Genomic DNA, 27,016 nt, shown 5'->3' on the forward strand with positions numbered 1-27,016 from the left:
TCATTTCTGACCCTGGTGTAAACCGCCTCACCGGCTTGCTTCCTGTTGCACCACAAAGACTCTGGGTTATTATATCAAGGGTTGAAGAGAACAGAGCTCCTTAAGGATGGCTCTGGCCTCTTGTCTGGGGACCCCAAGAGGTCGTGACTGGCTCTCTGCTCCAGCACTGATGAATGGCGCCTGAGTTGCCCTGTGCCCCTGGCCTGCATATCCTATGCACAGGGCTGGCATCCAAGGTCTGGGGGAGTAGAATGAGAACCATCTGGACTGCTGGTGAGAGCCTTAGCCCTGGGGTAGGGCTAGATTTCTGGGGTGGACGCTGAGCCCCAGGCCAAGGGTTTTTGAGGCGGGGCTTCAGGCTTCTGCTGGATGACCCCATCTTATATATTCTGAGTCACTAGGCTATGGAGTAGGGGAGGGCATTCATTGCTAGATTTTTTTCCCCTTAAGGGAGTAATCCCAGCTTGGGGAGCGGATCCTCACCTCCCCTTGAGCCCCTTGGGAATGTTGCCGGAAGTGGAGCACTGATTCAGGGAGTGGTGGGTGGGCAGGGATTGCAGGGAAGAAGTACCACCAGATCTGGGAAGTACCCGGATGTGGTCTGAAGGTGTACCATTGAGTGCCCTGGGACGGATGAGAACTAGAATGTTCTGTGTATTCTTCTGTGATGGTGCCTTTGGGAAACATTCCTGGCCTCATCTGGTTGGCTCATAGGGCTGGCTGGAAAAGGTCACTGCCTAGGTGGAGCATGTTGGGAAATGGGGATGATCTCCTGGGTTTGGGAGTCCTCACCCTCCATTTGGAGCTGAGGGTAAGGGCCTGAGTTGGGGGCAGTGCACAGGATCGCTCCAGAGCAAGCGCAGGGAATACCTAGCCACTCTGAAGGAGCTGGGCTGAGAGCTGGATCTTAGGCATGGGCCAGGCAGGATGGCAGCAGGGTGTCTGGTGTGCCTAGGAAGGGTCAGTGGGAGGACAAGAAAGCTGGAGCAGGAGACTGAAAAGGAAAAGAGGCTGGAGAAAGAGTCCTCCTTGCCTCTGCCTGTCTCCTGATGCCCCTGGGGCCCCAAGCCTTCTGCCCAGCAGCTGCCACAAAGCTGAAGCATGTCTGCTTTATATTATCGGAGTTACAGGTTCCTCTAGCCATATGGTCAGCAGACCCTCAGCTGGAGCACCAGGAAAAATGTCTTCTGTTGACCCCAGCTCCGGTCCAGCCCTTTCTTTCCCCTGAAGCTCTACCACAGGCTCGGGCCTCCCATGGTTCTCTCTGCTGGATGCAGAGACCTCATACACGTTTCAAGTCTTGTCTCCCTTTGCCCATTGGCTGAGGGGAGCGGGGTGAGGGGCAGGGGTGGAACAGCTACTCCTTCAAAGATGAAGGAATGAGACAGAATGAAACAGAGACTCCTGAGTCTGAGTTTAGAGGAGAGATGTCGTAGGAATGTCGGGAAGCATGCAGGAAGTGAAGGCTGGGTGCTATGTCCAAGGTCGCTGAGGACACAGACAGAAGCTAAATGGTTTTCATTTGTCCTCTGGAAGCCCTGAGGAATTAGAGGGAGTCCCTACTCTGGAGGTCCAAATCCCTACATCTCAGCCCGATGCCGCAGTGGCCTCGAGCAGTAGCCTCTAGCCATTTGTGATCCTTGACCTTTGACGTGGCTGGGTCTGAACTGAGGTGTGCAGGAAGAACAGAGACACCTAGGAGCGGGGTGTGGCGGAGCACACCTCTAATCCCAGCACTCAGGAGGCAGAGTCAGGAAGATCTCTGTGAACTCGAGGCCAGCCTGGTCTACATAGCAAGCTCCAAGACACCCAGGACTGCATAGAGAAACCCTGTCTTAAAAAAAAAAAATCAGAAAGGAAAAAGAAAAATGACAACATCGAAACCAAATAGGATTGAGACAACTTAGTGTGTGTGTGTGGTATTTCATTATCAATTTTAAGAACTGATCACGCGTTTAAGTGCTATGGGGCTAATCCATTCGTAGGGTCAGCTGTTTCTTTTATTTGTGTAAGGTGCCCACTAAAAAGCTGGCACGGGTCACTTGCATTCTGTGGGTACCGGACAGAGGGAACTCATCCCTCACTCGGTCGGACGGTGTGTCAGCTGTCTACCAGGCGAGACGCTGAGCATGAAGCCGTGAGCAAGACCAGAGCCTGTGTCTGCTTTCCGGGAATTGACAGTCACTCTGATGGGTGTCAAACGACAAAGAGGGCTTAAGCAGTGTAAAGAAAAGGAAGGGCTGTGGGGCTTTCTGAAGCTGGAGCCTAGAAAGCTGATTTGGAGCTGGGTATGGTGGCACAGTGCCTGTGACCCCCCAGGGCTTGGAGTACGGAGGCAGGAGGAGTTTAAGGCTACTCTTGGTTATATAGGGAGGTTCAGACCAGTCCGGGTTATAGGAAACCCTGTCAGAAACAGAACAGAACAAACAAACAAACCACACATACAGGGTTGGGGATTTAGCTCAGGGGTAGAGCGCTTGCCTAGCAAACGCAAGGCCCTGGGTTCGGTCCTCAGCTCTGGAAAAAAAAAGAAAAAAACACACATACACACACACACAGAGAGAGAGAGAGAGAGAGAGAGAGAGAGAGAGAGACTAATTTGGAGCCAGGCAACTAGTGAAGGCTTCCTTAAAGACTCTCGGGACTGAGCTAACCTGGTAAAGAATGTTCTAGATAGGCTAGCACACAAAGAGGCCCTGTGGCTGAGGGAAATTACAAAGTTTTCGGGATCCTGAGGCTGTTTGGGAAGCAGGAAGAGAGGAAGGCCAACTGTTGGCTCCAGGCAGGGAGTCTGGGGGACTTGGGAGGGGCCTCACACAGTCCTTCAGGACCAGAGCAGGCATGAGAAAGCTGACTGGAGACAGGAGGGATGGAGACGTGCAGAGGTTACGCCGAGCCTTTTCCCCCACCCAGCCTTGGGAAGGGATGGGAGGGTTTCAAGTCCTCTGCAGCTTCCAGAATCCTAAGAATATAGTCCAGACCACTTAAACAGACTCCACAGGAGCCCTGGCCCCTGTCTGGCCCTCCCCCCTTCCCTCCCCTCTTCGCTCTTCTGGGCTCCAGGCTCCAGCATTTCTCCAAGCTGGGCTCTGTTCTCTTCCTGGGCCTGCTACCTCACGCACCCCTAAGAGCCAGCTTCCATGTCCCTTCCCTGACCTCTCTGGGGCTGGTTGGGCTTGACGAGGGCCCTGCTTACACTATGTACGCTAGCTGGGACTGCCTGCTGCCGCTCTCTGAAGAATGTAGTCATTGAAGAGAAGGCTCGTGTCCTTCCTTATCTCTTCCCACCAGACAGAATCTGGGTTGTCCACCTTTCAGGGTGAAGATGGCGTTTCTTTCATCAGAATGCGAAGTCCCTCGAGGTAGCAGATAGGCTCCCCCCACCCCCTCATAGAAAATCTATTCCTATTGTAGACAGTAGGCCCACAGGAGGAAGATGGGTCCCCAGGCCTTAGGCCTATGTCCTCCACCAGACAGCGACTTTCTCCACTGTTTCCTTGTGCCGAGACCATTCTTCCCATCTCCTCTGAGTTTTTTTCCCCTCCGCCACCAAGTCATCCTCTTCACCCACCCTGTCAGTGGGAGTGGGTGACAAGAAGGCTCCTGTCTCCCTGATGTCCATGACTCTTGGCTGGGCCCTGATCCCTGGATCTGTTCGATGTTCTTCCTTCTCCCACCCTCCAGGATGACTACACACCACGCCTACTCCAGGACCTGAACAATGGACCAGTAAGGAATGGGCAGTTCTGACTACTTGCCTCACCAGCCTCACAAGGGGCACAGCCTGGAGACAGGGGTCCCAGAGCCTACCCGGACAGGGAGGCAAGAGCTCTGCTTAGGATCTGTTCAGAGTCTTGAGGGAAGGGCCTTCCTGACTCTAGGCCAGGCCAGCCAGTCTCCTGCCGAGGCCATCTGGACTAAGATCCTGTGTGATCTTGTGTAAAAGTGCGCTCGTGTGTCTTACAGGCCATGTGGGTGGCTGGGCGCTGTGGGGTCATGACCTGGCCCTCCTAGAGAGCCTCTGGCTCCCCTGTGGTCAGTTTCACTTCTGACATCTGGTCAAGTTCACAGCTGGCCAGCTTCCTGCTAGGCAGTTTTTGTTTCTTTTTTTTTTTTTTTTTTTTTTTTAACTTTCCCTCTCTAAGATCTGTGTGCAAACAGTCCCCATTCTTTTCCCCCACCCACGTCTTGACTGCACATGTGAAGTTGCTGGATTCTTGTCAAAACTCACAGAAGAATGGACATTCGGAACTAAGTTGGAAATTATAAAGGCTGGGAGTTCGCAGGGAGGGACCCTGATCTATACATTCAATTCCAACTAACAAAACATGGGTGTTTCCAGAGAACTCACTTGGCACCATTTTTTTTCTTTTTTTTCTTTTCTTTTTTGCTATTTAATGTTCATCACTTATGTTTTACGACGTGTAGGTTTCGGGAGGGCCCGAGACATGATTACACAGGAAGCAAGGGGAAGGTGACAGGAAAGTGACGGGGTCTGGAGCTCAGCATCGCCAGCTGAAGGGCCAAAGGTTCCATCTTGACCCAAAATCAGGCTGGGGAGAGCCCAGAACCAAACACATGCTAAACTGCATTTGCAGCTCCCCACCGCTCCCCAACTTCTGGGGAGAAAAAAAATAAATACACAAAGAATGTCCCATTCCCCAGGTACCTGGGGAGGGGGGCCAGCAGGTGGGGGGGGGGTCCCTCCACTCGATGCAGATTGAGGTCCATAAAAATACCACCCGTGTACAATGCCCCTGGTTCTCCGTACAGGGTTGGGTGGACCCTGGGTGGGGAGGGACGGTGGTCAGTCTGTGCATATCCTGCCTGGGGCTCCTTCATGCTAAATAGAGGGGGGGCCCACTCATTCCAACAGCAAGCAAAACAGAACAGGCCAAGAAGGGGAGTGAAAACGCCACCTAGACCTCACGCCCCTTCCTGGTGGTGCTCAGGAAATCAGTCCCTTGCAGGGGCCTTGAAACTTAGGAGAAGCCTGCCACAGCCCATGGGCCAGCATCTGTTTCTTTTGGTTGTTTTCTTGCCGTGTTCTCATACCAGCCTGTTCTTCCTTACTATACTCTTCTGGCTGCACGGAGTGGGGGGGAGTGAGAGCATTCCTCCACGTCCCTTGGAAGACGGGCTCCAGCTCAGATGCAGCAGTCCTTGGCCTGCCAAACCCGGGGGTGAGGAAGCCACTCCGATCAAACTCAACTCGGTTCCCTCCGATGTTTCTCTGGCAGTGACCCCCAGCAGCCCAAGAAGAGACATGGAAAAAAATTTCGAGACATCTTTTCGTGTGTGTGTGTGTGTGTGTGTGTGTGTGTGTGTGTGTGTGTGTGGTGTTAGGACTGTGGGGTGGGAGTCCTTGGTCCCTGACCCCTAGGGCTGATTCTAGGGGCTAATGTTGGCTTCAGGCCTATGCTAAGAACGAGAGCATTAACCGATACATCCCTTCACAAATGTGGATAAGCTTGACAGAGGCAGAGGAAGGCAGCAGCCCACTTCCCAAGCCCTTTAGCCCGACTCCATCAGAAGGGGCCAAGGGACCAGGTCTTGGAAAAACTTTGTCTGCACAACAGTTGGGCTGGGGCCTGGAAGTAGTAGAGGGTGAAGTAGATTTGGCTTCCAGCTGCTTCCCTGAAAGCTACTCCATCCCTGCCATCAAGCACACCTGATGCCCTCATTCAGAAAGGAGAGTGTTAGCCTACGTTTGATCTCCACGTTGCTGGGTGGCCTAGACCAGGCCCTGCCTCTCTCTGGGCTGTACGGTCTTGTGTGTAACAGGGGAGTGTGGACCGGGGTCCAAACCTGCCTTCAGCTCAGATAGGCCTATAATCCTCTTCATCTTTGGCCAGAGGGGAGAAGGGAGGGGGCTAAGGAAGGTCTAGCCTACCACAATACCCCCCTGTTCTCCAGTTCACAGTGTGGGGCCCATGGCTCTGGTTCTTCAGTGCCTCCTGAGTCTCTGGGGTACCTCTGTTAACCTTTTCTGGTGTCAAACCCCCAAGATCTGACACAGCTAAGGTGTTGGGAAAGGGAGGAACAGCCTGAGAGGCCAAGGGGGCAAGACAGGCTTGGGGTGGTCCTGTCTCTTGCTGGAGAGGGAGCATGGTCAGAAGCAAGGGCCCCCTCAGGAGCAGCAACAGAGCTATGGTTTGGGGAGCTGAGCGAGGCCCTGCACAGAGGAGCTCGGCTCTGACTGTTGGGCCACCCCTGGGGAGAGGGGAGGGGTCAGCTCTGTGGGGGCTGGACAGGGACTTCTGGTCTGTGAGCTCACACTGGGGAGGTGGCGGTGGACTCGCTGCACAGGCTCTCCACGATGTCAGCCCTCTGGATGCGGCGCAGGGCAGCCAAAAGGGCATCGAGCGTTGCGCTGTCCTGGGCAGCCCAGCTGGCCAGCAGGGCTCGGACTGGGCAGGCCTCGTGGGTGAAGGAGTCTATATGCTCAGGCTGGTAGCCCAGCTCGCCTGCCAGATGTCGCCAGGTATCCCCCGAGGAGCCATTGAGCAGTTTCTCCACCTCCTCGCGCTTGGTCAGGGGCAGGCTGCTGTACAGGTTGCCATCACCCTTGAGGGCTGTGGAGAGCAAGAGGGTGTCAGTCCCTAACCCAGAACTCACTTTCCTAACCTAGAGGCTTGGGGTAAGACCCCAGGAGGCCCAAGGCACACTCCTCCAAGATCTAGAGTTAGAGGCAGAGGGATGACCAAAGTGGGGTCCTAGAAGGGGCCTGGGCGGGAGGGACCTGGGTCCTGCTGACTCACTGTCCCTTCCTCACCCTCAGCTCCGGCATCATCCTTTCCGCTAGCGTCCCCTCCCCCCAACAGTCATCAAGGCCGAGGGGAGGGAACAGGGCACTTCAGCTCCAGACAACTGCAGCAAGTGTCCTAAAGCCTGGCTGTGGGCCACTAATGAGGGTACACACTTAACCACTTGTTCCCTCGAAGTCCAGGGCAGGGGGCTAATTGCAGCTACTTTGGGCGGTAATCAACCCCCAGGGGGGGCAATTAGCCTGATGAGTCTGATGCTCCAACTTGTAAAAGCCTGCATTTCCCAAGTCATCCCAGGGGGAAAGGGCCCCTTTCCCATGTCCCGTGCCCCACCCCCCACCCACCCACCCCCGCCCCCAGCCCCCAGCTCAGCCTCTCCTACCCTGCAACCCAGCCAGGCCCTCCTGTAGCCTGATCGGAAGCCCAGTCTTTCGCCTTTCCACTCACCCTGGCCTGAGGCCGTCTGTGTGTGGGTCTGCTGGTCGTGCAGGCTCTGGCTGTCCACGGAGATGCCGCTGTCGCTGTGTAGTTTCTCTCCCTCCGGCGGGGGTGTCTGGTTCACTGGCCGGCTGTTGGCTCCTTGTTTGTTTTGCTTGCAGCTGTTCCACCTGGAAGCCAGAGACAGCCCAGGGTCATGGGGTGAGGATGGTATCAGGGCAGCCAACGTCACTGGGTTGATGGTTGAGGCCAGGGGCATGGCAAGTGCCCTCCAGAGTGTCTAAGGGCTTTACTTATTTCCTTATATGATGCTCTTACCAGAAAGGCTGGGAAGAGATAGGGTGCTCATTTCTGTGCACTCAAATATGCATGCACACACACATACAGAGAGAGAGAGAGAGAGAAAATTTCTTGACAATTATAAGCAACAACAACAACAGCAAAAACCCCGAAAACAAACCAAATGTCCATCAAGAGAGGACTGTAACTGAATTACAGTTCAGGCATGTTGTTGAAGGAGAGGCTGTAAATGATCAGATCATCTGTGCTCTGAGGATAGCTCTCCTGGGGGAGGGGGGCGGGGACTAAGGAAAAAGCACAGTACATTGTAGAAGGTGAATGGAAAAGCTCTTCGTGTCTACATATAATTATAAAAAATTCATGAGTGTGAGTGTTTATATAAAGAAAAGTGCTCTATAAACAGCTGGAAAAGTGTTATCCCAAAGAGATTTCCCACAAGACGGGTAGGATTTGAGGAGCTAAAACAAGGCTTTCGCCTTTGGCTTCAGAAGATGTTCAGACGTCCTGGGATTGGGGCAATTGCTCACTGGCAGTAAGCTTGCCTGGCGTGTTCAAAGATCTGGCATGTTCAGCACCATAAAACGAATTCGGTCTTGTTTGCATTTGCTTTTTAAAAAGCATGTGTCACTTTGATGATTTAAAAACAAAATACAAAAAAAAAAAAAAAAGGACGCATTCAAAGTTGAAAATGCCTTCTGCGAGTTCGTCTCTGCCTTGCATTCCTTGATGTGGGTACCACAGGAGCCCAAGGGTAGCATGGGAGTTCGAGGGTGACATGAAAGCAAGGGTGACTTGGGAAGAGAAGAGACACACATATGCCCAGGGAACTATGGGGTGAGTAGGGTTGAGGGGTGGCAGGAATTAAGGAATGAGGAGCAGCCTGGGAGGAAGGAAGGGCTAGAGCCAGGACAGGAAAGGAAATCCTTCTCTCTCTCTCTCTCTCTCTCTCTCTCTCTCTCTCACCCTCAGCAACCTGCTACACCCAAGAGTCGGGCCTGAGATAATGAGTGAAGATGAGTTTAGGATTGAATTAAAACGGTATGTGTGTTTTCAGGTCAAGGTCAGAGCAAATGTCTCCTCCAACCTCAGGGTGTCCCCCTCTTACCTCTTGAAAGCAATGTAGGCCACCAGGCCCACAACCACAGCAGCCAGGATGGAGCAGTAGACAGGAATGAGGTTGTCAGTGGTGCCTCGGGTCACTACGGGCTGGGAGCTGCCCATCACAGTGGTCACCGTATCTGCCACCGTGCTGGCTACGAGGTCTTGCTCTGGAGGCTCCTCGGGCTCCTGGGTGCTGGGGGCTGTGCTCTCGGAGCCCTCCGGGGGTGTAGACCTTGTGATCCATCGGCCAGGGATCTCTGGAGGGGACAGGGCCACAGGAGTTAGGACCTACTCAGGCCTTCCCGCTAGCTCTGACTCTCCAGTGCTTCATCAAGAACCCCCCCTCCCCCCCGGTTCCAGGCACATGGGGTCAGGCATGGGGGGTTGGGAGCTGGGACTGTGCACATAAGTCAGGTTAGTGAAGAAGAGTGAGGGCTGCATGACAGGGGACTTATATCAGTATGGGACCTCGATTTCCCCATCCAGAGGATGGGCTCTCTGAAAAGAAATGGTCTCTAAGCAACTTTTTGGCTTGGGCTGTGGAACCCAAGGATTCTAGCCAGGCGTGAGGCAAACACCCCAAGAAGCCTGAGCTGTAGAGATGCTGCAGCAATACCTTAACTGCTTAGAGGAATGTAATTTCCCTAGCCTAGTGACCATGCCCTCAGGAAGGATGGGACACTTAGGTCTGACCAGAGATGCTGTCCTGTCTCAGATGCCCCAGGCTCTAGGCTGGCATGGCACTGGGAGTGGAGAGCATAACAGCCGGTTCTTGTACAAAGGCCAGAATGTTTCTCGTGCTGCCTGATGCCCTCCCCCTCCAAAACAGCCTAGCCCTGGAACCTAGTGAAAGCTCGGTCAGACAGCTGGCACCCTTGTTAGCAGGAAGCAGACGGCTGGTGGAGGGAGGGTCTACGAAGTAAGTATGCCTACTGCCTCAGAAGGAGCAGTTCTGTGCTTGGCCACCCATCTAGGAGGGCCCATGCCATTCGGGCAACGCCAGCCTTCCTGGCAGAGGCTCCAGCCCCTCCTGGCACTAGTGGGTGGGATTTTCCATTCTGCCACCCAGCCAGAGGCAGTGCTAGAGGTTGTGGGCTCTGGATGATGGCCTGGGGGGTACTTGTCTGGGCAAAGCAACCTGTCCCATCCATTCTCACTTCCCACGCTTGAGGCAGGGAGGGAAAGCAGACAGGGCATGCTACTGAGGTTAAGGGAAGGACATCTTGCTACCCAGCTCTGCCCTGCCCAGTCTACGTTGTGCCCACCCAAGCTGGAGCTGAAGCTGCCCACTAGCCCTCTGGGCCTCCCCAACTCGAGACAGAGATGCTTCAAAGGCCCCATTTTCAGCACCTTCTGAGGGGTAAGGCCCCCAGATGTGGGTCTGGAATCCATCTGGCTGGCAGTGGGGAGAAGGTTGCCATCTGCTGCCCAGTCTCACCCCTCCCCCATCCCAGTACTGGGCAGGGAAGTGGAAGAGGCAGTCCTGCCTGGGTTTTGGATCCTAGAGGACCTTCTTCTAACGGGAAAGGTTGAAGGTGCAACCTTAGTCCTGGGGCTACAGATATATAAGTCAGTTTAGACTGACAGCCCTGACCCCGAGGCTGATGTGGGTGGGTGAGGGCTGCAGAAATGAAGGAGCCTCAGAGAAGTGCCGAAGACAGTGTCGAGTGTCGGGGCGCCTTCCCTCAGCCCCTCCAGCCCTCTCTGATGGGGGTGGAGACGAGATCCAGATGTGGCCCTGTCCCCCAGCATTCCAACCCGCTAAGCCCTTGGCAGGTCCTGACAGCCATTTCCGGAATGGGAGCTATCAGGAGGAAGAGGGAGCAGGTGACCCCCTCCGAAACTTCAATACGGCAAGGAGGCCAGGCGCCTGCCCCAAGGCTGGGTGAGTCACCATGTTGACGCCCTGAAATGTATATGCAGGCAAGTATGCTACACTGGACAAGAGTGGGGCTGCCAACCCAAGAATCAAATTCCACTTCCTGAAAGGGATGCTTGGCCTCGGGGCCAGCCAACAGTTAACCCTTCCGAGCTTGGAGCAGAAAGAGAACAATATAGGATAAATGTCTTCTGCCAGGATGGCTGGGAAAATAGGCTGGCATCGGGAGAAATAATTCCCTAAACCACAGGGTCTGCCCTTTCACCTACCTGGTTCCCCCTTTGCTCTAATCACACCCCTGACCTTGTGCCCCACTGGCTGATCCAGACTTGTCCACAGAACTGTGCCAAGCACTCGCCTGCTGCCTGGCTGCTTCTGAAGCTCTCCCCCTGCTCAGCCTAGCTTCCGAGGCCATTTGCCTGTCTTGGTCCATGAAACTCTCCACCCTGGGGCCTATGCCCCCAACCCTCACCACATATTCAGCAGAGAACATCGCAAACATACTCAGGGCCTCAGTGCAGCTTGCCAGCCTTCTCTCCTCTGCTGCTAGAGCAAGCACTGGTAAGGGAGAGGCCCTAGCTGGTTGTCGGGACAGGGGTTCTGTATCTTCTATTCAACTCGAGGCTGATAGAAGGCAGAATCTCTGAAGCTGGGGCTGCCTTCTCCCTCCAGGGACCAGTGTCAAAGGCGGTCCCTCTCCCAGGAAGACTAGGGAATTCCTGAAGGTGGCACTCAGTGTGAGGGTGAAGAAAAATCAGGTCCATGGGCTTGGACAGAATGGAGAAGCAACACCAAATTCCCCATTCCCTCAGAGACGAACACTACGAAACAGTGATCATGGCGGCTGGGGCCTGGCTCCCAGGTGCCTCCTCCTGTCCCAGAATCCTCCTGTCCCTTTCAGGTGAGCTGTCCGGATAAGGCAGGCCCACAGCCTTATCTTGCCTACAGCCCTCAGGAGAAAAGAGGCCTCTGAGCAGACCCTGCTCTATCCTGCCCCTCCCCAAGCCCAGGCCTATCACGCCTCTTGTTCCACAGAACCTCTTCCTTCATCCCCTGGCCATTTTCTGCAGCCAACTCCATCTCATTCAACTGTCACAACGTGTCCACCTCTCCCCCAGACGCCACGGGGGGAACGTGTCACCTACTCCAACAACCCTATGGTGGCCCTGTGGCCATCAAACACTTAGATCCAGAGACAGGAGTGATCCCCCTGCCGTCGCTCCGGGCTAATTTGATTTGGGTTGCTGCCGCCATCATCACCACCAGCATCTGGCCTCCTGGCTGAAGGGTTCTCACTCGTGTGAGTCCCCAGCTCCACTCCAGTTTGGAAAACCTGCCTCAGGCGGGAAGGATGCCTGCTTCAGGCTCTAGCATCTATGGCTCCTTCCGGGTGCTGTTAGCCACCCCTATAATCACTGGGAAAGGAGTCTGGAAGACTTCTTCCAGTGAACTGGCAAGCCCGACCCACCTTCCCAGTGTCGGTCCAAAGAAGGAACTAGTGGGGAAGGTTTGGCGGTCGAGGCAGAATCTGAACTCACCACCTCAGTGCCTTTAGCTACATCAAGAAGGATGCTTGCGGGATGAAGGCTAGCCTGGGCCCTTACGACCCCTAGAGGGCTCCCTTCTTCGTGGCGCTGCACCCCAACGCGGCCCTGCTCCCTGCCCGGAAGCACGCTCACCCTCACATTCGGCGTCAGCCCAGGGCGTGCATTCGCGTAGCTGGCGCTCGGTGTCCTCGCACACCGTGCAGGGCAGGCACGGGTCCACGTGGTTGGCTTCGTCTGAGTAGGTGCCCTCTGGGCACTCCTCACACACTGTGTTCTGTTTGTCCTGGCAGGAGAACACGAGTCCCGAGCCCACCTCGCACACGCTACAGGCCTCGCAGCGGCCAGTCTCCTCGTCCTGGTAGTAGCCGTAGGCGCAGCGGCACACGGCGTCATCCGCCTCCACGCAGGGAGCCGACATGCTCTGCAGGCCCAGGCACTCCGTGCAGGGCTTGCACGGCTCCGTGGCGCTCACCACGTCGGAGAACGTCACACCTGAGGACAACGGCACACGGACAGGCTAGCATCAGCCTCAGGACTTTGTCACAGTGTTGGAGTCTCTCCATCCCCGTCCCCAGCTAAGGCTATTGCTCAGCATCCGCTTCACCTTCTCTCGCTCTCTTTTCTGGAGTCCCTCACTGTGAAAGCTCCATCGGCAACTGACTGGGAAGGAGACCCATTCTCAGGCCCCACAAGAGCTGTCCCTGAGGCCCTGCGAGGTCCCAGCCGTTCAGGTAGATACTACTAGGCAAACCTCAGGGAGTTCCCAGACCTACGCCCTAGTTCCCAGCTTGGCTAAAGAAAAATGTAAGCCTGAAGATGGTGGTGTGTGCCTTTAATCCCAGCACTTAACAGGAGGCAGAGGCAATGGGATCTCTGCGAGTTCAAGGTCAGCCTGGTCTACAGAGTGAGTTCCGGGGCAGCCAGGGCTACAAAGGAGAAACCCTGTCTCAAAAAATTGGAAAAGATTTGGAAAGAAAAAGAAAGAAGGGAGGGAGGGAGGGAGGAAAGGAAAGAAAGAAAAGAAAAGAAAAGAAAGAAAAGACAGACAGACTAATGTGAATGGTTCCCATCCAACCTTCCACAATGGCCAGAGGTGGGCTGTGCACCCAAGAGCCTCTGCCTGAGCTGTCCTTCCAGCCCTGTCCCATGGGGTGGGGGAGGGTGGCTCTCAGGTAGGGTTGAAATGGGAGTGACAGTAACATTTCCAACCACTGGCACTTTACCATAGGGCCTGGCCAAGGGCATGCGTGGCTCATAAGAGCAGGGCCATGCTCCAAGCAAGACAGTCCCAGTACAGCAAGAAAGACAGAAGCTAGAAAGCAAGAAGAACTTGTACGTACAGTTCCCCCGGCCCTCTCAGTAGAAAAGGGGCAGTTTCCAAGCTGATCACCTAAAGGCATCAGGGATCGCATTCTGGGAAGTGCGGGTCCACCATGAGGCGAAGGACAATGACCAGAAAGAGGTGCAAAGGGTAGGGTGGGGACAGGAGAGACAAAACAGAAGGGGAGGGAAGCCTGGGTAACATTTCCATTTCCAGTCGGCTCCTACAGAGGTGCCCTGTCTCCTTTTCCTAGGGATCAGCCAGACCCTGCTTCAAGACTCACTTCCATAACTTACTAGCTCTCTGATTTAATGTCTCACATCCCTTTCTCTGTGAAATAGGAAATAATAGCCAGGTATGGTGTTGCACAGGAGGATGGTGGATTCAAGGCCAGCCTGCTTCACACAGTGACTCTGAGGCTAGCCCGGGCTACACTGAGAGAGAACCTGTCTCAAAACTAAACAAACAGCAGGGCGGTGGAGGCACTCACCTCTAGTTGCTGTACTCCGCCCAGGAGGCAGATCTCTGAGTTCGAGATCAGCCTGGTCTACAGAGCCAGATCTAGGATAGCCAGGGTTATACACAGAGAAACCCTACCTCAACAAACACACAAACAAACACCAGAACAAATAAACCACCATCAACAACAAAACCTTAACTAAATAAGTAATATCACCCCTCCCAGGGTTGTGATGGAGAATAACTGAGGGTGAGGGGACCCGTAGCTGAACAGTAACAGTGATCTTTGGTGGCTGACATACAGACAGCAGAGGGCGCTTGGCAGGACATCTGATCTCTCCATTTGAGAGGGTGCTATGTGGGGGTGGGGTGGGGACTAGTCACGCTGGACGGAAAGAGCAAGCCCACTCCTGGGGGAAAAAAAACACAAACAAACAGAAATTAGCCGGAAGGCTTCTGGGAGTAGGTTTTGGATGGTGTGAAAACTGTGGTCTTTTTTGGCAGAGCATAAAGGCAGCAGCTTAATGGGCTTCCTAGTGGAAATGGTTTTTTTTTGTTTTGTTTTGTTTTTTTGAGGGTGGAGGGAAAGTCCGCTGGGGTCTCCAGCCCATAAAAGTAGGCTTGTAAAAGCAGCCTGTTAACACAGCTGGAGGGGAGTGTGGCAGGGGGAATGGGGGGGGGGTGCCCAGGGGAAGGAAGGAGTAGGGAATTGGAGAGGGTGCTTGAGCGCCCTCTGAGATGCCCTTGGTTCCTGTTGCGTTTCCTCTTTTCTTTCCTAATTCCTAACATGGCCTTCCTCCGAGCTCCTGACCCACCAGCTGCTGAAGAAGGGTGCCTAGGAGAGAGACACGGGGCGCGGCCTAGGGCATCAATGCCCTGGCAATAGGAGGCAGCCTTTGGTGGCTGATGTGACTTGGCTTTGGGATAGTCTGTGAAGCCAAGGCAGATCAGGTGCCATCTTCCAAGGGGGCAGAGCCTTCCTATCCAGCCCCGGTGCCCCATTGCTGGGGACAGGGGGACAGAAGTCACAAGCACAGAGAAAAACTTGTGTTTGAGGACACTAAGGAGTGGTGATGTCTGAAAGTTGGACAGGCTTGGGAGGGGGCATACAGAGATAAGAGCAGGTTGGCTGGTAGGCTAAGAGTTCCTGGCTCTGTATTCTGACCCAGCAGCCCTCCTAGTGGGAACTGAATGTCTGGCAGATGCAGGATCTTACTGTCAGCAGACAGGGGAGACATCTCTGCTTTGGGGCCTGAGGCAGCAGCAGAGCCCTGAGGTATCTAGCAGACCCTGGTCCCAGAAAGCACAGGTGAGGATGAGAACAGAGGTGTCATCCTTCTGTCCCCCTTTCCCACCACTCCTGATGGGCCTTCTTACTTCTGAAGGAAATGCCAGCTAGCTCCCCTCTCCTGTTCCCACCCCATGTCATCCCATAGTAAGGACATCCTTGTGTTCCAGCCCCTGTCCTTCCTGGCATCAGAAAGCTACAGCACAGTGGCCTGGAGGAGGGACAGCCACAACCTCCCAGGATCCCCCAAGGTCAGTTTCCAGGGCAGCCAGGATTTGATCCTCCTCCCCTTCCCCCAAAAGCCACAGAGGGGAGGTTGCAACCATTGATCTTGCAGCAGCAGAAGGTATTTTTAGCCGGCCTGAGCATCAGCTTCTTCTCCCTGCCTGGCTACACGCTCCTATCAGCAGCTTCTCTGCTTGGGGCTGGGAAGGAGGACCCCCTCCCCTCTGGGGATCCCCCACCAGGTCCCCCTCCTCCTTCTGTACACTCCCTCATCTATTCAGTATCTCTCCCTCTTACATTATCTCCCACTCACTTCTGGTGAGCATACAGAGGTTGGCAAGGGGACCTTTCAGGAGGCGGAAGAACACTTACAAGTTCCGCTCTGTGCACGCCACAACTCCCCCCCCCATCACCCCACACTCACTGTCCAGGCAGGGTTCACACACGGTCTGGTTGGCTCCGCAAGGCTGGGCCACACCTTCACCCAAGTTGCAGGCTTTGCAGCATTCTCCACTGTGGGTGTACAGGCCCGTGGAGCATGTCTCCTTGGCACCTCCGAAGGACACCTAGGTGGAAGGAGATCAGAGGGTCAGCCTGGCAGGAGGAAAGGGGGTGTCTTCCAACGGATCAAACGCCTCCCTCTTAATACCTTCTATTGGAACCACCTGGGCTGGGATGAGCTCACCCGGGAGGCATTAGGAGGATCAAAGCTGGCAGGAAGGAAGGCTGTGGGGGGTGAGGGGGGACAGCTCGCCCTTGACTGCTGCTGGGGTGTGAGGTCACAGCCTCGGTGGCTAACCTTCTGCAGAGTTCACCTTGGGGTTACAGCCCTCACGGAGTCCTGAGGATATACCACAGGGGAGGGCAGCCTGAGGCCGACATCCAGAACGGCTGGACAGGTTACAGCCTGCACAGGGCTCCTCGCCAAGGAGGCCAGTGGAGCTGAAATCTGGCCCAAACTCCGCTCGCTAAGCCTCACACCTGCAGGGCTGCAATTACCCAGAGGCAGGGCCTATTCCTAACAAAGGGAAACAGGGTCCTTCTCCACATCTCGTTCCACATATTAAGTATCCAAAGGGAGTTGTCTATGTCCAAAAGCAGAAGGCAGAGGCCTGGCTCTTGGGTTCAAATCTTGACTCTTCTGAAGATTTCTGGCCTGCCCTGGTTTGCCTTTGGAGTTTTCACCTCTCTGCAGATGGATACGATGACAACGTGGTGCCAGGGTAAAGGAAAGGCTGTTGGTTAGGTCCGGAGCCAAGGCAGGGAGAAGGAGGATGCCTGTATTCAGTGGCTCCTCTCACCATCCGGCAACTGTCCTTCCAGAATTGACTTCCGGTCACTAGCCTGCCTGCATCCCCTCCCCTCCCCTCCCCTCCCATGTGGCCCCTGGGAACAGAGCTGAAACAGGGGGAAAGGGGAATCAGATTCCTGCCACTAAAGCATCTTTGCTCGTGGATGGATCGACTTAGCACCACAGTCCCCGGAGGGAGGGGCTGCAGGAGGCTCGCTTTGTTGCTGTTCCTTAAAGAACAATCTCAATGTCTAATAAAACTCCAAAGCCTTCTCTGCAGGCTCCAGACCTTATGCGAGCACACAACCATTTGATGCTGAGCAATTTGGGGCTCTTGTCATGAGGCCAGAGAGCTTTACAAGGTTGTTTGGGCATTCCTCTACGGCTTCCATGCTGGACAGATCTTTGCCAAGACAGACACACACACACACACACACACACACACACACACACTGTGGTCTCACCAGAGTTTGATGAAACACAGAGGCAGAGGGAAAACACTGGTTGATGTTCTAGGGGCAGTGTGGTCTCCATAAGGCCAGCAGGGAGAGAGGAAGCCCAGAAAGCTACCACCATCTCCTCCAGGTGCCAGCAGCGGGCATGAGTGCTGGCTGGTAACATCTGCAGACCAGGAGCCCCGAGGCACCCGAGGCACCCGAGGCAGGCTTCTCCCAGGAGCTGAGATTTCAGAAGGGGCTGTTCTGGTTTCCTTTCATCACTCAGGGCTCTGCTTAAATATCACTTCCTCGAGGAAGTGGTCCTATCATCCCCACCCCTCCTGGATTAGACGGGTGGAGCTATGGACAGAGGTTGTCCTGGTATCTTCTGCCCTGTCTGGCACAGCGTAGGGAGCCAACGTACATATGTATGTAACTTAAGAACAGGAAACTACCATGTGCCTTCAGTTACCCAGAAACCTGGAACACTGACTTTGGATGGCTTATGGGACCTCAGGGACAAAACTGGACAGTTGACATCCACTACATTTCTCCTTTCCCCGGGTGCAGCACCCTCCTCTGCCTCTGAAGTTTCTCCATCACTGGGGCATCGGGCTGTTAGCACCAGTGATTACTCAGGACTGCAATGCAATAGTGCTCTCGTGTTCTTGACCCCAGCTGAACACATTTTTTTTTTGGGTCATTTTATCAGCTTTTTGATAGTCTTCCTGTCCCTTCTCTTCCTGTCAGGGTATCAGTTGTCATTTCTTGCTCCTATCATAATATGACTGGAAGAGTCCTTCTCCCAGAACCATAACGTGTCAGTTCTAATGGAATCTTTAAAAATGGTGGCACTGGACCGGGTAAAAAGCTGGCTGGGAGCCAGGTGCACACATGCCTGTGATCCCAGTATAAGGGGGGCCAAGAGAGGAGGACCTCAGTTCAAGGCTAGCCAGGACTACACACAGAGAAATTGGGATGTTGGAGAAAGAAAAAGGAAGGAAGGAAGGAAGGAAGGAAGGAAGGAAGGAAGGAAGGAAGGAAGGAAGGAAGGAAGGGAAAATGGGACATGACCGAGTTAGGAGCTGACATAGAGGGCCAGTACCCTGAGTCAAACATTTGAGCATTAGACTTTCTCCGATGACCTGAGTTCCTCATCGCTCAGGGCCAGAGTGGCAGACAGGTTTTTAATTTCTCTGTGCCTCCGTCTCCTACCAGTGGGTAATCACTCAGGGCAGCAGCTGCCTGGAGCCGCTGTACTGAATGAGCGGGTGAGTGCGGGGTACTTTAGAATTCTTCTTTTCTCTCCCCCAGAGTGGGCTCCCTCTGTGGACCTGGGGTGCGCGCCACAGCTTCACGTAACCATGGTCAGCAGAGAGTTGGAGAGTGTGTTACAGGGAGCTAGGGGCTGTATGATCCTTGTGGGGCATACAGTAGTTCTGGGCAAGCCCCTCTGCCAAGAACCTGCTCTCCCCAGTCCTCCCCAGTCCTCCCAGGATTTACATACAGAGTTGAGGCCACAGAGTCAGCATTCACATTTGCACTTGGTTTATGTCCCCTCTGCCATAAAGTCCTAGAATGGCTGCAAAGCAGTCTGTGATTTTGCGCATCCTATTCCTAAAGCTCGGTTTCCCCGCTCTAAAACACTGCACTGGGCATGACTCCTGCGCTGGGTCGCTGTGAGAACTGAATGAAATAATGTATGCAGATCCGTCTGGCGTAGAGTAGGGGTTCAGTCAATGGTAGTTTTTGAAGAAGTAGCATGACTTCTACTAGGGGTGTGAGCTGCTGATCCCAGGGAAGACAGAGGAGAAAGAGAGCCACCAGCCAAGCAGGAAAGTGTGACTAGAGTCCAGGCTAATTGCTCCAAAATCCGGTCCAAATTGATCAATTTATCAAAATGACAGACCCATTTGCCTGATAGTTGTATCTATTACATTTATTCATTTCAAAGTTGAGAGCACGACTTCTCCATTTTTCAAAATGTTTACAATCTATTTTTGTCATCGTGGGGCTGGCTTCCAGTGCTAGGATGAATCGACTTTCTTTTTAATTGGGCGAAACAGAAAACACGCCAGTGTTTGCAACCATATGGACCCTTCCACGAGCTCAATCCTGACCATTCACAACAGCTTCCGAGAAGACTCCTTAGAGAATAGAGCCTGGTCGCAGCCCTATGGGGTAGGGGGACGTTCCAGTATCTGGAGAGCCTTCGATAAGATTCAAACCCAGGGAAAGGCACTGACTCACGGTCCCACAGTAGGAGACTGGTGTCAATTCCTTAGCAAGCTGCCCTGTAGAGACTTGAAGAAAAGCAGGGGAGCGGCTCGGTTCAGAAGCGCAGGGCGGGGTCTAACCTTCCCAGCCAGTGGCCGTTCAGGACCACACCCCCCTTTCATGGTCTGTAAGTGGAAGGCAAGCTAGCTGAAAAGGAACCGTGCAGGAGGAGGAACGGCTAAAGCATCGGCTCCCGTCTTCCAACAGGCCGGCTCTGCTTTCGCACTGGGGGAGCCCGGGGTCCCGCCTAAGTTTCCCGGGGGTCAGCCTCCTCATCTGTAAAATGAGAATAATCCTAAAGCCTAAATAAAATAATCCCACCCGGCTGGGACCCAAAGAGTATACCACGTTAAAGCACCTGAGACAGTGCAGGTCACATACCAGGCGCTTCCCAAATTTGATTCCAACTGATCCACTAGGGAGAAAGCCAGGTGCTGGAGCCAGACTGGGCTGGCCAGGTAGGGCGGAGGCTCTCCCCACCCGGAACCGCCTCACCGCCCACTCACCCTCCACGCCAGCCCCGACGCTCACGCGTCCCATTTGCTGCCTGCGCTACCGCATCCCTATTAGGCGCATTAGGCAGCCCGGCGGCTCCGGTTACAGACGTCTGAATGACAAAGTGCCTCCATTACCGGCGCGGTCCGCCAGCAGACTTGGCCGGGTTGTGCTCTGGTTTCAGCACCCTCACGGCGGCGCAGGAAGAGGCTCGCACCGCCGCGGCGGAACCCGGGAGCGGCTCACACCGAACGGCCTGAGGGGGCGGTGGTGGAAGGCAGAGGCTGCAGGGGATCGGGTCCGAAGGTTCTGGGCCCCAACCAACTTGCTGAGGTCTCAGCGCCCTTGCGTGCCTTTTATGAACTCAGGGACATCCTCCTGCCCGGGTCCGGAGGCCACACCCTCACCCCTCCGGGATCGGAAGCGCACAGCCCCCACAGTTCCTCTTCGCCAAGCCCACCCTTACGCGGGACCAAGAAGCATCCCTAACCGGAGGCGCTGGCCCGCAAACACCCTCGCCGTCACTCCCAAGTCCCCAGGGAGGCTTCAGGGACTGACAGCTCCCGGGAACCAGGTTTGAGCTTCGGGGATGAGCCCGGAGCGCGAAGCCCTCCACCCGCACCTCCTGCCTATCTCTCGGGACCGTGTTCCCCGCATCCCCGCCGGGAAACAAAGTTGACCGGCTCAACCCACCCCCCACCCCAGCTGCAGCCTTGAGCAGAGAGAGCAGGGAGCCATCCCAGCTAGCCACAGGGCTCCGGCCCCACGTGCTTGCTCGGCCGACTTGTATAAACTCAGAAACCTCCTTATCGGTAAGATGGAGGTTTGGGGGGCACAGCTCTCGGATGAAGGAAAAAATAAAAAAATAAATAAAGGTGGAGGAAAGAGCGAGGACGCCACTTTCATCGCCAGCCTCCCTCGAGATCTGGCCAGAAATAACCCAGAGCACTCAGGTTCTTAGAAGCAGGATCTGACGACCTTAGCCGGAGCCGACGGCATCCCAGGCATCCCAGCGGCCCCCGGCTCGTCTGAGAAAGCTCCATGGACTTTCCCCCGAGAGCCCGGCCAGGTGTGGGCGGGGTGGCTGATCCCGTTTAAGTCCTGGCCCGGAAGGAGCGCGGAGGGCGCGGGGCCGGGGGCGCAGCTTAACTTGGGCGCAGCGCGCAGCCCCGGGCTCGCACGCAGCTCCCCACAGCCATCCCGCGCCGCGCAGTGCCCCCTGCGGGCCGCCTGGGGTTGGCGCATCTCCCGAGCTGCGCGCTCCCAGAACGGTCCGTCACCGCCTGGAGCGTCCCGGCGCTCTGCATCCCGAGACCCCGAGGCAGGGGGATGCCAGCTCGGCCTCTCCGGGTCCGCGGCGTAGCTCCAAACCGTGCGAGAGGCTTGGCGAGGGACCACCCCGGGAGCTGGTCTGCCCCGGTGAGGTGGGTGCTCCCTACCCTGCTTGGGATGCCCGGACGCCAATTCCCGGACTGGGCGAGGCCCCGGGAAAGAGCGCTGGAACCCACGCGGGCAATGTCTGTGGTCCGACCGCCCTCGCCCCGCCGTCCCCGAGTGGACAAGCGCGGCCCCGAGCACTTTAGCATCCTCTTTCCATGTCCCTGCGTCTTCTGTGGCTGTCTCTTCTCTGCCACCCTCAAAGCCCACTCCTAGCCCCGTCCGTCCGCCTCTCTGCCACTCCCGAATCGCTCCTTTCGACGCCCCTCCCCCCTATTGTCTGGCCGGTCCCCATTGTCCACGCCGGGTCCCCTCTGCCTCCAGCCCCTCCAGCCGCCTCCCCCATTGTTCCGGCTCGAGCCCCTCAGCTCTCTAGAGCCGCTCTCATCCCCACCTCCTCTCGCCCCGATTCTGTCCTACAACTCCCCGGGGACTCAGATGCTGAAGGGAAAAAGTCCCCCTCCGGGATCCCAGGACCCACACGCCGCCGTCCAAAGAACCCAGACGGTCGTGATTCCCAGACCTCCTCCTCCGGGGAGACCCCTCCCGCGATCCCCTACACCGCGGGTACCCAAGGACCAGCAGCAACCGCGGTACCACAGTCCGGTCCGCGGCTCTCTGCTGGGACTGGCTGGGTCGCCTCTGCGCTCTCCAAGCGCAGGGAGCTGGGCGCATCCCGGGGGGTCACGGCGCCGCGGCTCCTCCGCCAGCCGGTCCAGCCTCTGGGGTCCTGACGTCCCATTCTGCTTCCTGGGTGGCGGCACCCGGCTCCCCTCGGGGGTGGGGTGGGGGGTTCGGCTCTTGGGAAAGGTTAACAGGCATCCCCCCCGGCTCCCACTTACCCCCAGAAGCAGCAGCAGCAGCAGCAGCAGCGGCGGCGGCGGCAGACGCAGCCGGTCCATGACGCCGCGGGCAGCACCTGCCTCGGTCGGCCGCCTCCGGCGACGGCGCTCGGCTTCCAGCTCGGTCTGCCGTGCGGGGCGATGGGGCTGCGCCGCGCTCCCGCTGCCCGCTGCCCGCCGGAGCTGGCGGAGAGGCTCCCGTGGCTCGCTCTGGCGGCGTGCGGGGCGGGAGCGGCAGGGTGAAGGCAGCGCGCCGGCCCCGCCTCCTCCCCGCCCGGCCCGCCCAGCTCCCCCCCACCCCACCCCCTACCCCTCCGGAACCGCGCCCGCCCGGCCGCCTCGGGGTGGGGAGTCCGGAGCAGCCGAGGGAGACGCGCCCGCGGGCCCCTCGCCGGGCTGTCCCGCGGAGACGTAGCCGGGGTGCGCCGCCGAGCGAGCATCGGCCGCGGATGCTGCGGATCCGGCGGGGGGCCGTTGCCCTCCCGCTGATAAGGCCTGCCTCGGGGTGCCCTGTCTTAAGCATCCTCCTCGGCCTCTGGGTTGGTTTCTAGTTCCCTGCCCCGACCCTTGTTCTGAGAATGAGGGCGCTGAGATAGACACCCTATGCCGTCCTGTCCCCCTGCTGCTTCGGAGAGGTGTTTCTTGGGGACATTCAAGGTGGAATCTATCCTAATATCATAATTTGGGATCTCTCTCTCTCTCTCTCTCTCTCTCTCTCTCTCTCACACACACACACACACACACACACACACACACACACACACACGGGATAGAACCCAGGACATCACACTTGCCAAGCAAAACATCGCGTCTCCAGCGTTTCATAAGCTTGAAGGAGTCTCGCGGGGCGGGGGGAGGGGGAGAACATAAAACCTAGGAATACACACACTCTAAAGCATACCTGTATGTACGTGTGCTCACGCTCTGATGTTTGCCCATACCCTCCTCAGGCGTTCAAACAAACCCACTTACCCTACAAGGGTCCCTAATGCAGGCCAGACATACAACCACAAACACATGATCTCACACACACACACACACACACACAGCCCTACACATTCACAGTTGTACTTACCCAAGCCCTCGAGTGCGCACAAACTCACGAGTATGCGAACCACTCCCAGACGCGATTAAATGAGCTTCTCTGCTTCCTTCAGGCAGGGACAGTAGTGTCTCCTCTGTGGGCCTGGTACATTAGGTGTTCCCTAATGCTCTGTTGAGAGGATCCAGGGGGAAGCTGTTGAACAGACTCAACTTTCACAGACTCATCCATGTCCTGTGTGCGCCTTCTGAGGACCATGCTTGCCATGTTCTAGAAACTTGGCGTATCAAAACACCTGTACACCAGGGAGTGTGCAGCCAGCCTTCGAGGAGAAACACCACCCCACTCCTTTTTTTGGTTCCCAGGCAGCCAAGGCTTTGATGTACAGCAGTGTGGGGACAAAGCTGCAAAGACTGTGCCAGCACCAGATGTTAGCTATGTCTGGGCTCCGTTCCCTCTTCCAAAATGTGGTCCCAAATAATGGAAACGAGGGACAGACCATGAGCACTTACAAAGAAGGCCTGCTCCTGGGAAGACGCTCTCCTAGTCCACTTAAACTTAATTCATCCATTCACTGCAGAGAAAAGAAACAAAACAAAGCAAAAACACTATCCCGTGTAACCAGCAAAGTCCAGCAGACAGTCCCCGGAAAGGAAGGGGACTCAGCACTGTGGCTTTGACAATTCATGTGCTTGAGCCACCATGACTGGATGGGAGAGTCTAGCAAGCAGGACCTCAGAAGTCCCCAAGATCCCTTCCCCCTGGACAGAGATCACTTCTAAGATGTCCCCTCCCCCAAAGCTCTTAGAGCTCTGCCTTGCTCTTTCTGAATTCATGGGAGGCAGGAAGGAGAAGCATTAGTACTTCCAGAAGCGTCAAGCTGCTTGCTACCAGGCTATTGACGGTGTGGCATTAATTTAAATACTCCCGTTATTAATTTATGATCCCAGTTACTATTATTGCCAAGGTTATCCATCTCAACACGATTTAATATGACCCACACCACCATGGCTGGGCCTTGGGTTATTAATAATTTCCACGGCCTTGATCATTTAAGCCCTTACTCCAACAATTACAAACAGCAATTGTTACTATTATTAGCAGTATTTCTATGATTAAGCTGAAGCACAGGCCTGAGATGTATTGCTGAGTGCTGGCAGGAAGAGTGGCTATGAAGGGTGCAGAAGAAGAAGGAGGACCTGAGCGAGAAGGCCTGCCCCCCTGCCCCATGGCAGCCTCCTGTGTTCCCTTAGGAAGGCTACGCCATTTCCCCCACCTTCGCTTTCCCGTCTGTAAGAAGGGGCTTTTGAAGGAAGATGGAAAGGATCAGATAGAGCCGTGCAGCGTTCATCCCAGGAGGGGCTCAGCCCTCTCTCCTTTGCTCAGCGTGCACCAATGGAGCCCCTGCTATGGACCACACACACTTCTGGGTACCGGGGACAAAAGCAACTCTGTGGAGCTGATAGTCTAGATCAGTAGTTCTCAACCTGTGGGTCGTGACCCTTTGGGGAATGTGAACAACCCTTTCACGGAGGTCAACTAAGATCACCAGAAACATCAGGTTATGATTCATAACAGTAAAAAAAAAAAAAAAAAAAAAATTACAGTTGGGAAGTAGCAATAAAAATAATTTTATGGTCAGGGGTCACCACAACATGAGGAACTGTGTTCAAGGGTCGCAAGCGTTAGGAAAGTTGAGAATCGCCGGTCTAGACGGAGTGTTAGTTATTTGATATGGGGGTTCTCTTATAATGTGACACTTTAGCTTGACCACACTATGGGAAGCGCAGCTGTGATCGGGATATTCCTTTGTTGAGATACCCCTATCACCATGACCACAACCACCTACCCTCAAACCAGGACACACCACTATGACCACCATAGTCCCCGCCATCTTCATCCTCACTGCAATTCACACCATAACAGCTACCTCAGCGAATCCTGGCACTGCCACGATCTCCCCAACCCTCATCTCCCCAAAATCATCATCAAAATCATCATCGTGACCCTGGCCATGGGATAGTTAACTCCCATTGTCAGCTTGACTACATTTAGAATCACACAACTCTGGGCGTTTCTGTGAGGGTTTTCCCAGAAGGTTTTTAACTGAGGGAGGAAGGAAGCCTCCATGAACTCCGTGGCATCTTGTGTTCTGGAGTTCCATACGAAATCCAAAGGAAAGCTTACTAAGCACCTGCATTTCTCTCTCTCTCTCTCTCTCTCTCTCTCTCTCTCTCTCTCCTTCAGGGCTGCTGATGCAACGTGACCAGGCCCCTCATGCCCTGCTGCCATGCTGAGGCAGTTTGAATGAGATGTCCTCCATGAGTCCCGGGCATTTTAAGACTTGGACCTCAGTTGTTGGCTGTTAGGGAAGGGTTAAGAGGTGTGGTCTTGATGGAGGAGGAGGGCAGTCTAAGGGCTTGAGAAGCCTCCCACCATCCCCGGGCAGTGCGCCCTCTCTGCTTTCTGCTTGTGGATCTGAGATGTGAGCTCTCCTCTACTGCTCCAGCACCTTGCCATGCCAGCCTGCCTGTTGCCAGCTTCCCATGGAGATGGCGTTGGGCTCCTATCCCTCTGGAACTGTAAGCCCCAAATAAACCCTTCTCCTACTATAAGTTGCCTTGGCCTCGGTGTCCATCCACAGCAACAGAAAAGTAACTAGGACACATGCCTTCCTGACTGACTGGGCCTTTGAGTGAGGCCAATAAGCCTCCCTTCTCAGTTTATTTTTATCACAGCAATTAGAAAAGTAACGGATAAACCACCATCCATCACAGACAATTTTACCAAGTCCAGGACTACATGACTGTCCCTACCCACACTCACCGTGAGCCTGGCCATCATCTTAACGGATGATGACCATCATACAAACGCTAATGCCGTCGAAACCACTGTCATCACAACCACCTCTACTTACCCCTGAGAGCCGCTGCCTGCCTGAGCCAAACTCCTCTGACACTGTGAGTCCTGGATCCAAACCAAGAAGTTTAACTGTACGTGGTCCTATCCCAGACTCCACAAGACACACTTTCTTCTCAGCCCTGTTTTCCCTAACCACTGAGAGACGGGACGTGAGGAGGAGACTATGAAGAGATGACCAGCTTGGCAGCAACAAGAAGACAATAGTTTTCCTGAAAGGTCTTCTAGGACTGTCTTCTGTGATAAAGCTGAACTTAGAGAAGATCTCTCTCTCTCTCTCTCTCTCTCTCTCTCTCTCTCTCTCTAACACACACACACACACACACTTAGGCTTCCTGAATTACAGTGACTCCAAAGCAAAAAGCTCATATTAATGAGCACAGCTCAGCACAGAGCCAGGAGGGGTTGGAAAGACACATTACTCAGCAGTCCATAGAGGAGGGACAAGCCCTCCCCTGTTCACCTCACCACCTCACCGTCACCACCCAAGAAGATGTCCCGGAATGTCCCCTCCTTCTCTTCCCATTCCATCCATCCACCCACCTGAACCTCCAAGGGCCTTCATACAGCTGCAAGTGTAAAGGACTCAGCACCTACAAGGTTCACAGCTCCCTGTACCCATATTCCTGGCTACAACAGTGAACCAGCCTGAAGCTATAAACCCCTTCCTCGCAGACAGTGAGAATGCCCACTCCCAGAGCCTTTGTGTAGGCCAGGAGAGGCTAGCTCCTATGCTCCCAGAGCCCCCAGCCTTCACACTCTCCCCATTAACACTGTAACCCCAGGTTACTCTCCCTCTCTCCTCCCAGCTCCTCAGTCTTTGCCCTCCAGACAGCTGCTAGTTAGCTGTGGAAGAAGGACCTCCACCTCAGAGGGGCTCAGTCCCGTCTCCAGGTCCTTGGCTGTTCCCTGTTGGCATACACGGCACAGTACAGGCTTTGAGGCTACGTG

The 27,016-nt window shown here is 55.1% G+C and overlaps 1 protein-coding gene across 1 annotated transcript; it reads right to left on the minus strand.

Moving 5' to 3' along the window:
• Positions 1 to 4,375: 4,375 nt before the first annotated feature.
• Positions 4,376 to 22,307, minus strand: Ngfr (nerve growth factor receptor). Its single transcript, XM_055619461.1, has 6 exons — positions 22,105 to 22,307; positions 15,750 to 15,891; positions 12,165 to 12,524; positions 8,611 to 8,863; positions 7,215 to 7,375; positions 4,376 to 6,575 (listed from the first exon to the last, which is right to left on the minus strand). Exons 1-6 carry the CDS (start codon positions 22,162 to 22,164, stop codon positions 6,274 to 6,276), a joined length of 1,278 nt encoding a protein of 425 aa, XP_055475436.1. The 5' UTR covers positions 22,165 to 22,307; the 3' UTR covers positions 4,376 to 6,273.
• Positions 22,308 to 27,016: the final 4,709 nt, after the last annotated feature.

Source organism: Psammomys obesus, unplaced genomic scaffold (assembly GCF_907164565.1).
Source record: "Psammomys obesus unplaced genomic scaffold, mPsaObe1.curated_primary_1811, whole genome shotgun sequence".
Classification (NCBI taxonomy): domain Eukaryota; kingdom Metazoa; phylum Chordata; class Mammalia; order Rodentia; family Muridae; genus Psammomys; species Psammomys obesus.

Bases quoted from the DNA above. Each gene is read 5' to 3' on its own strand.
- Ngfr (XM_055619461.1), bottom strand. From the start codon at position 22,164: ATGGACCGGCTGCGTCTGCCGCCGCCGCCGCTGCTGCTGCTGCTGCTG. The intron at 15,892-22,104 runs GTAAGTGGGAGC...CCTTCCACCTAG, and splicing joins TGCTGCTGCTGCTTCTGGGG to GTGTCCTTCGGAGGTGCCAA. The intron at 8,864-12,164 runs GTGAGCGTGCTT...TGTCCCCTCCAG, and splicing joins GGCTGACGCCGAATGTGAGG to AGATCCCTGGCCGATGGATC.